A 9,632-nucleotide genomic window follows, 5' to 3' on the forward strand; every position below is an offset into this window, starting at 1 on the left:
TGGCCATCGGGTTTCAGCACGCCTTGCCCTGAGTTCTGGAAGACACAAGTCCCGCTCTCCCCGGTCCCAACCTCGACCCCGCGCCCGCCGCGCGATCACTTACGTGGGCAGGGCCCGCCAGGCACGTGTGAGAGACGCCAGGCTGTAGCCGCATCCGAGCGGCTGTGCTGACTCCACACCCCAAAACAGGCTCTAGGAAGGAGCAATTAAAACCACAAATGCGACAGGGAAATCAAGACAAGCCTGGCGGCTCCAAGAGTTGTCTAGTGGCGGAATCATTAGTTGGTTGTTGCTACAAAGCCTCGTGTGGTTCGGTGATTAAGGAAAAAAAAAATCTTTTAAGCGTTGGCAAACCCGTTATTGGCTTGGATTTGGGGTGTTTTCTCTCTCTCTCCTCTCCTCTCTCTCTCTCTTTCTCTCTCTCTCTTGTTTTTCTTTTTTGCTCCAACCATGCTGCCTGAAATATTTCTGCCCCCAGCATCATGCCCTTAAACCAAAGAAGAGGAATTCCGCGGGCAGGAGCTGCTGCTACAGAAGTTTTAAAAGAGAGAAACCCCTTCTACTCATATCTGTAACGACAGCACCGATGTAATTTGTTTTGAATGCTCATTTTTATTGGTGTTCCCTCTGCCAAAATGTGCTTGATTACAGAGGTTTGTCCTGTGATCATTGCACACTCCAGACAGGGGAAGGTGCTGCCGCGAAGGTTCAGCTCAGGCCAGATCAAATCCCGGGCTGTTTAACGCTGAAAGGCTGCATGTTGCTATTAGTGTTAAATATATGGCTAATTATGCGTATGAAAATTAAACATCAGTGTTATGCTAATGGGGCGCCTTCAGCTGCGGATCTGAGCACTTGAGACTACCATTTAATCAAATGAATCAGTAACTAATACATCTGCACGTGTGAACTTTCACAAGATCATTTCCCCGTTCCCGTCACACCGCTAAATTATGAAAGAAATAATTATCAACACTTTCTAATTACCTAACAAAGTAATTTGGGATTCACCCTGGGGCTGGCGGGATGGGGAAGCAACAGCCCCTATCAGCCAGCGTAGTTTACACCACGCCGCAAGGGGGTGGATGTGTGTTAGTAGTGGTCGGTGTGCCGGGGGTGTGTGTGGGGGCGGGGACCTTTTTGTGCGTTTTTCTGTACCTAGCACCCCAGAAGATTGAAGGTGCCGTGGCAGCTGTTGCCTCTATCAGCCCTGCCCCCCGCACCCGCTTTGAGCACTGGAGGTGAGGAATATACTGGGCGACAAACACATATCTATACACAAATATTCGAGCCTCCCACAAGCCCGGTTTTGCTGCGGGTTTTGGTGTCCCCTTAGGATTCCTAAAAGCCGGACACTCTCGCCAGACCCCAGGAGGCCAGAAAATGACCACCAGGCGTCCGCAGCCCAAGCTGCACTGAGCCCGCCCGCCCTTTGGCTCCACGCTGCGCCGCGCCCTCGGGGCGAGTGAGCCGGGGCGCACGGCTCAGAGGGAGTGGAGAGGGGAGGGGGAGGCGCGGGAAGGTTGGGAGGGAAGGAGGGGGTGTGTGCTGGGAGAGGGAGGCGGTGCGGCCGCCTTCCCTGGGAGGAGAAGCGCGGGCTCCTGGCTCTCCACGCGCACTGCTCTGATCAGACCCGTGCAGCCTGGAGCTGGAGTGGCCGGCTGGGCCTGGAGCGATGCAAGCGGGCCCCTGGGAGCGGCGGCGGCGGCGGGGCGGCGGCCGAGTGAGTGAGTTGGTCCAGAGGGCCCCCAAGCCCCAACCCCAGGGATGTGGCAGAGTGGACTCAGGCCAGGGAGACGCGGCCCGGAGGGCGCTGAGCTAGGCACAGGACGCTCTGGACGACCGCTGTTTTGCTGGCTGCCTTGGGCGGCGTCCCCCACCTCCCCCACCCCCGTGCGCAACTTCGCGATGGAGGCTACGGCCAGATTCTGGAGCCACCCTAGCTCAGGACGGGACTGGGTAACGGCGACAAGAAGCGCTCCCGGGTCCCAAGCGTTGGAGGCGGGCGAAGGGTGGGGATAGAGGGGAAGAGGGCGACAGCGGGGAGTCGCTGGTTGGTCTCTGGGGGAAGCGCGCCAGGGAGGCGGGAGGCTGGAGAACCGCGGGCCTCGGAGGTCCCAGCGCGGACGCCCCAGCCCATGGTGCGTCCCGCACGACGCTCTGTTGCAGAGAAGCCCCGGCCGGGAAGTGTGGACGCGTCTCTCCCCAGGCCCGGCCGCGCCGCCAGCTCTAGTCCAGCAGAGCCGGAGCATCTCGGACCAATCCCCGGTGATTATGCAAGACAGCCGACCAATCAGCTCCGCCAGCTCATGAATATTTATGACCTTGGCTGAGTCAAAGCTTTGAACCGAGTTTGGGGAGCTCCGCAGCATCACGCTTAGACTTTTCAAAGAGGCAAACTCCATTTTCTTATGAATGGAAAGTGAAAACCCCTGTTCCGCTTAAATTGGGTTCCTTCCTGTCCTGAGAAACACAGAGACCCCCAAAAGGGAAGCAGAGGAGAAAAAGACCCACACCCAGACCCCGCGAGAAGAGATGACCATGACCGCCATGCCAGAAAGTCTCAACAGCCCCGTGTCGGGCAAGGCGGTGTTTATGGAGTTTGGGCCGCCCAACCAGCAAATGTCTCCTTCTCCCATGTCCCACGGGCACTACTCCATGCACTGTTTACACTCGGCGGGCCATTCGCAGCCCGACAGTGCCTACAGCTCGGCCTCGTCCTTCTCCCGACCGCTGGGCTACCCCTACGTCAACTCGGTCAGCAGCCACGCGTCCAGCCCCTACATCAGTTCGGTGCAGTCCTACCCCGGCAGCGCCAGCCTCGCCCAGAGCCGCCTGGAGGACCCAGGTACGTGCGCTTGCCAGGAAGAGAAGGAAAGGAGAAAGGGCTAGAGGGGAGAAGGGGAGGGAGTAGAGAGGCAAGACAAGAGGACAGGAGAGAGAGGGGCAGAGAGAGGTGGAGTGGGGGGAGGGCGGGGGAGCAGTGGAGGTTTCAGATATCAATCTATGGATCCATAGCAAAGAAAAAAATTTAAAAATCCGCCCAATTTGCAGCTATCCAGCAAAGGATAAATCCGAGAGCGTCTCTTGGCACTGGCTGGGCCTCTGGGCGGCTTGGTGTGTTGAGCACACAATGCCTTGCTGGAAAACAGAAACCCACATGTGCACGTATTAGTCTCGGTAATTATTTATTGCGTAGTGCTATAAACAATGTATGCAATTAAGGGTAATTAAACCTCAACTACCGCCTGCAAAAATAGCAAACTTTCCCTTCAAAGGCAATAGCTGAGCTCTTGGGAACGGCCCCATCCCGCCTGCAGCAGCCAGGGACGGGCCCTCGGACTTTGGGGACCCTTCCCAGGTTTTCAGAGTTTTTTGAACGTTCTCTCCTTGGCCCTACCTCTGCCATCCCATCGGCAGCCACTCGCTCTCGCCTCTCCGCACGAAAGGCAGCCCCCACATTAACAACGGCCCCCGCTTCTGCTGTCCCTCCAGGGGCGGACTCCGAGAAGAGCACGGTGGTGGAAGGCGGTGAAGTGCGCTTCAATGGCAAGGGGAAAAAGATCCGCAAACCCAGGACAATTTATTCGAGTTTGCAGTTGCAGGCTTTGAACCGGAGGTTCCAGCAAACTCAGTACCTAGCTCTGCCTGAGAGGGCGGAGCTCGCGGCCTCCTTGGGACTCACACAGACTCAGGTACCTTGCCGCTGCCGCTCTGCCACGCAGGCTCCCCGCGCCCGGCCTCAGCCCGAAGGGGCTTCATTGCTTGTTTGCTGGGCCTCAGGTTCGGGGTGTCACTGTGGGTATGGGTGCGGGTATGTGTGCCGACCTCTGGCTTCCACCGTCTCCTCTTCCTCCCTCATTCTTTCTGCCCTCGCTCGGTCGCTGCTCTCGGTACACCGACCTGCCTGCTGCCGCCTGGTTCCCTGTCCCTGGACAATCTGATTAGGGAGCAGGAAGGATTTCCCCCAGACGTTTTGTTTGGGGATTCTGAGGTCACACGTGCCCAAACAACCGGAACAATAGACGCAGGACTTAATCCCTCCTTTGCCTTTAAAGTGTGTCGCTAATCACTCAGGGCTTGGGACCGCGCCTCAGTCTCCCTCCTCCTCCTCATTGGAGGATCCTTTCCTTTGCCCAGTCACTTCTCTAGTCCCAGACCCTAGAGAAGAAAAGAGACTTTCCTCCCTGGAGTTCTCTAAGGCTCTAGAGAGTTTGTAGGCGTTCTGACCGCGGCTGGAGCGGGTTTCCAACGTCCCGCCCGGGATTTGGATTGGAGCTGGAGAAAGCAAACATACCCGAGGGAAAGGTTGGTTTGAGTCCCAAGTAAAGTTCGACAAAACGTTGGGCCTTCTCACTCATTCACCCAAAGGCAGAAAGGACGGCGCAAAGAGGAGGCGGGCGAATTGCAAATAAATTTCCTCCACTCCCATCTAGTTTTTTAAAACTTCTTTATTGATAATTATATTGGGATGCATGGTAGTGAACCGGCGCCGCGTCTTCCGCAGACGGTAGCCAGGTGGAACTGAGCCTCTAGCAGGTGAAGGCCTGGATCCCCGCGGGTCCCTTTCGGTCCCCTCCCCCAGCTCTCTTGGAGCTGCCCCTGCGGGGCGCCAGCCTTTGGCTCTCGTGGAGAGGGTGTGTATCTCTGTTCCTCTAGCTTGGAATTCCCAGCTTGCGCCTGGCAGCGCAAGCTGCCGTCTCCTATCTCTTCTCTTCCGCGGTTCCCTTTTTTTCTCCCCGACACTAGGTATGCTCAGTGGTCTCAGCTCAGTCACGTTGTTGTCCGATCTTGCAGGTTAAGATCTGGTTCCAGAACAAGCGCTCCAAATTCAAGAAGCTGATGAAGCAAGGCGGGGCAGCTCTGGAGGGTAGCGCTCTGGCCAACGGCCGAGCCCTGTCTGCCGGCTCCCCACCCGTGCCGCCTGGCTGGAACCCTAACTCCTCATCCGGGAAGGGGTCTGGCAGCAGCGCGGGATCCTACATCCCCAGCTATACGTCGTGGTATCCTTCAGCGCACCAAGAAGCTATGCAGCAGCCCCAACTCATGTGAGGTCGCCAGCTCGCACCCGCCCGCCTCCTTCCCGTCTCCCTTGGCCCGGGTCCCTCCTGTCTCCAGGTCCATCCACCTTGTCCGCTTGCCCTGGGCCCAGAGGAGCAGGGCTCAGAGGGAAAGAAGGAACAGTGAAGACAGGAGGCCCGACGCCTCCTCGGAGCCCCTCAAGGTCCGACCCAACGACTTCCCAGCGTCCGTGCTCTCGGACCAAACCAGGCCTGGGCCACGCGGTGACAGCAGAGTGGCCTTGAAGTGCAGGCACAGCCACCGAGACAACCCCAGTCGCAAGACAAACCCTCTGGACCCGCCCTGCAGACCCTCTGCTTTGTGGGACTATCAGGAAAAACAACAACAAAAACAATGTAGAAAAAGCAAACGCTCTGTTCTGTCGGTCTCTTGTCTTCTTTTGCTCTATCTGTGCGCTGAGTCAAGGTCCTCCTACGTCTGCTGTCCTCATTCTTCGGCCTCTGCAAAAAGTCACCATATCTGAGCCACACGCGGTCTGCTGGGCCGTCCATCTCCGAATCCTGGGACATTTCATCCTTTCCGGCCTTCACGTGGGCCTTGCCCGACCATCTGTGTACTTGTTTGGGAACTGGGGGAAATTGGAGGGAGGGGGTTTATTTATTTGAAAAAATGGACTTCGTTTGAGGCTGAGTGTTGACCACTTTGAAGTTCTGTGGGGCGCGGAGAGGGCACTGTCCAAACGCACTGTTTACCTTAAACGCATCCGTAAAAACCGAACAAGGAAGTGATTTTTAACTTATATAGTAACTTTTGTACTTCGCTGGTATGGAGTGGTTGAAGCTGAATGATTTGCATTTTTTACATGTCCCTTATTTTAAAAATAATAAGTAATAAAAGAGATAAATGAAGCCAACTCGATTTTGTCATCTTCAGGGAATGCTTGGACGCTTAGCCTGGACAAGAAGGAAAATCCTAATTTGGCTAGAAAGGGAAGGACTGATGGGCAGCGAAGAGAAAGCAGGCAGGCGTGAGCAAGCGCCCCAATTCCAGTGGCTTTAGAGGAACGCAAAAGCAGCTTATGACAACCCCAGCAGCTCCACCACGGAGTTTCAGTCTCCACCTGAACGCACAGTCTGCAGTGCAGGATCTAATCGCTGTACATATTATTATTATTATTATTGTTATTGTTATTATTATTATTATTGTTCTGTAAACATGTTGCACAAGCTTAGCTTCTTTCCGTTCTGTTGTGTGTGGCTGTAACACCCAATGCTTTGTGAAATGAGAATCTTGACATTTTACTTGTGAAATTGGAAAATGTGACCAATTGAAATCAACAGTGTTTTGTGTTCTCTATGTCAAAGTTTAGTTTTATATTGAGAATGTTAATTTATTGCTTTGTATCTTGGGGAAAAAGAACTTTGTAAATAAGTTATAAAGTTTCTTTGAGACAGTAAAATTATGGTTTCAAGAAAGAACTGCTGTCTCCTGTGGGGGGGGGTTGGGGGGAAGAGGGAGAGAGTGCTAGTACCCCACCCCTCCGTGTAGGTAGCATGGGTGCAGCTACTTATTTGGGTCAGATCCGAGTGGGGCTACTGAATCCAGACACATTAGGATATCACCAAGGGCCTGTGGGGTGCTTCAGTGGGCATTTCTCACTGCCTTGGCCCCTCAGTCTCCAAGATGTTGATTCCTACCTGAGTTGGTGGGATGGGGAGAGCAGCTAGGAAGGGGACTAAGGAACCGAAGTGGTCACGCCAAGCAGGGACCCTGGAACCAAAAGGACTGGTGAGGACGACTGAGAGAGGAAAGCAGCATTCAAAAGCAGTCAGCCAGGGAGACTGGAGTTTCCTCCGCGTCCAGTCGCCTCCCTGAAAGCCTGGAAGCAGAGACACCCGGCTGTGCCCCTAGTCCCGGCCTCTCAGCTTTTGCTTGCCCAGAGGCACTGAATACCAACTCGGAAAGACCAGCCAGACGTTTGACAGAGGCCGGAAGGACACGTCTGTCAGGCCACTCCCTTCCTCCATCAATCAGTGAGCTCCAGGGGACAGTCCCAAGGAGCCACCCTGGCCCCTCCACAGCGAGAAATGAGGGGTCAGACAAGAATGACTCTTAGGGGTCTTTCTCTGCACATCCAAGAAATGGAGGTGCCAAAGGAAGGGCAGAGGGCTCAGATGAATCACTGGAAAATTTTGGTCACTAAGAGCTGACCAAAGTCAAGCACATCAGCCCCACCCCAGTTCCAAAGTCCAGAAACCAGGCCATTATGAGGCACCGCAGGTAGACCACTGGGATTCAGTTCACTCCGGAAGACCGCGGGACCCCCAAAGACTAGACACCAGATTGACTTCCTTCTCGGTTTGGTGGCCTGCGCCCCAGCACAGCCCCAACCCCAATTCCAGACCCTAGACCTAAAGCAGAGACAGATACCTAAAGCTGGGAGCTGCTGTGAGCACCCGCCTGCTTCCCTGGCACTCGCCTTCCCAGGCTGCTGCCCGCGGGGGCTGGCCCTCCGCCTTTGGGGGACCCTTTCCCGCGCGGTGGGGAGCAGAGCCCGGAAGGCAATGATCTTTGTTGTGACAAGCACCCATTTTTCAATTGGTGCTGGTGAAAGATCAGATGCGCCGGGCTCTTCCGAAGCCCTTTGGGAAGGGGAGGAGGAAGTGGAGGGATGGAGGGACTGGGGGGTGGGGTTGGCGGTGTAATGAAAGAAGCAGGGAGATAGTGCAGGATGAAGCCGGGGACCTTGTCGCCCCTTCTGAGCCTGAAATTGGGACTCTTCCTCTCCCAGCGGCCTTCGGAACCAAGAGTGCTAATGGGTGAGATCAGACCTAAGAGACCAGGGTGCAGACGAAAGGACCAGTCTCAAAACAGAGAAGGAACCAATTTCTCCCGCTAGGCTCAGGAGTGCGGGCAGAGGCCTTCCTGGATTCGGTTTCCCCTGGGATAAGTGACTTTGCTACGGGGAATTTTTTCTTAGGCTTCTGACTTGGGACCCCCAGACGACAGCTAGAGCCAATTGTCCAAGCCAGAGGCAAATCAGTTTGGTCAAGCCGGTTTTGATACTTTGAGATATTAGCTTATACTAATTTAATAATCTCTTGCTAACAGTTCAAATAGAGAAATTATTAGTTTTAGCTCAAGGAAGGCGGTCTTTAGTTAGGCTCTATTATAATTATAAGCGGTTGTACTTTTAAAAAATGTTAATCTCAATATAGGCCTAATTAATGCTGCCTTGTTACTGACAAGTAGTTCATCAAATATCTGGTTCAAAGATTTTCATAATGAGTATATTAATTAAACTATGAATAATCTAAAGGTGGTTATATTTAAACAATACCTCATTATAATGATTAAATACTGATTTCCAATATTATGTCTTAACAATTGTCACTTAGAAAACACAACCTTTCCTTATGTATGAGTCTGTAATGGCAAAATGCAATTTTGGGATTTTTTTCCCTTGTTCAAAAAATGTGAACCTCATTTTAAAACACTTCTGAAATAGGTTACACACAGCTTAATGATTATCAAAATGACTCTTTTCTGCAAAAAAAGACCCCAAAGTGCGCGTACAGCTGCAAACCCAAGAGGGTCAGCATCATTTCACTGTATTCTCTTCTTGATTACAAGCCGGGCCCATCAAACACAACATAATTACAGTAATTTCAGGTTTATTTATTCTAATGCAGTTTCCCCATCTCTCTGGTAATTATGAGCAATTTTTTCGCCCAGGGAATCTTTTTGCATTAACAAAAGAGATAACGCACTGAAAGCCAAATTTGCTGTGCATTGAGAAAAGGAAAAAAAAAATCAAATAGGTGCGAGCTGCCATCTCTGCAATTCTCCGGTACCGGAGCCGGCAAATTGCTTGCAGGTGTATGCAGCACGCTTGTCAATGGCCGGGCCTCCAAATTAGCAAATGCACAGCAGCAAAGTAATGAAGACAGACTTAGCAAAATTGCCAAACAACAGATACCTCTTTAATATCTTCTCTCTCACACACTAACTCTAAAAGGGATAGAGATGGGGGTGGCGGCAGAAGCAATAGTCCCCAGCCCCCTCCTCACTGGTCTTGGCTTTCATGAGTCTGAATGGGCTGGGTGGCCCTGTGAGTGGTGAAAGTCTATTCCTGGAAGATCCTAAATTTAGGCGCTATATTACAAATATAAAGGTGGAAGCATTTATACTTTCCAGCTTTCCCACATTGATCATGATGTTTTATTTCTATTCCTTTCTTCTGGGAATCTGCACCTGGTCTGTGTTAGATGGTTCTTCACACTTTTTAATTCCTTGCTAGTTCTAAGTGCCACAAAAAGTTTTAAATCCTTTCCATCTATATGCCCAGTAGTGTGAATTTATTCATGGAGTCATCTGGTGAAGAAACTAACTAAATCACTTCCCTTGAAGAAACCGTTAGTTTCTATCACTCAATATAGGACTGAGTGCAGGATACAGAACCTGAATTGGGCAGAGAAGCCACTCAAACATGCCCCACCCCCATAAATTTTTACCCTGGTATCTGTCTCTTTCTTCCTGCATTTTTTGTAAACCTATTTCAGAATTCTCTGGCTTTTGTCACCCTACCACCTAGGTTAAACACCCTTGAA

The 9,632-nt window shown here is 52.4% G+C and overlaps 1 protein-coding gene across 2 annotated transcripts; it reads left to right on the forward strand.

The window, feature by feature from the left end:
• The first annotated feature begins 1,594 nt into the window (after window positions 1-1,594).
• Dlx1 (distal-less homeobox 1) lies at window positions 1,595-7,679 on the forward strand. Of its 2 annotated transcripts, none has more exons than XM_020183917.2 (4): window positions 1,595-1,723; window positions 2,170-2,848; window positions 3,496-3,695; window positions 4,798-7,679. In XM_020183917.2, exons 2-4 carry the CDS (start codon window positions 2,536-2,538, stop codon window positions 5,050-5,052), a joined length of 768 nt encoding a protein of 255 aa, XP_020039506.1. In that variant the 5' UTR covers window positions 1,595-1,723; window positions 2,170-2,535; the 3' UTR covers window positions 5,053-7,679. The 2 variants fall into 2 exon arrangements, with proteins under 2 accessions (XP_020039506.1, XP_073927207.1); XM_074071106.1 differs by having other exon boundaries at window positions 1,627-1,727.
• The last annotated feature ends 1,953 nt before the right edge of the window (window positions 7,680-9,632 follow it).

The sequence above is a fragment of the Castor canadensis genome, chromosome 4, assembly GCF_047511655.1.
Source record: "Castor canadensis chromosome 4, mCasCan1.hap1v2, whole genome shotgun sequence".
NCBI lineage: Eukaryota > Metazoa > Chordata > Mammalia > Rodentia > Castoridae > Castor > Castor canadensis.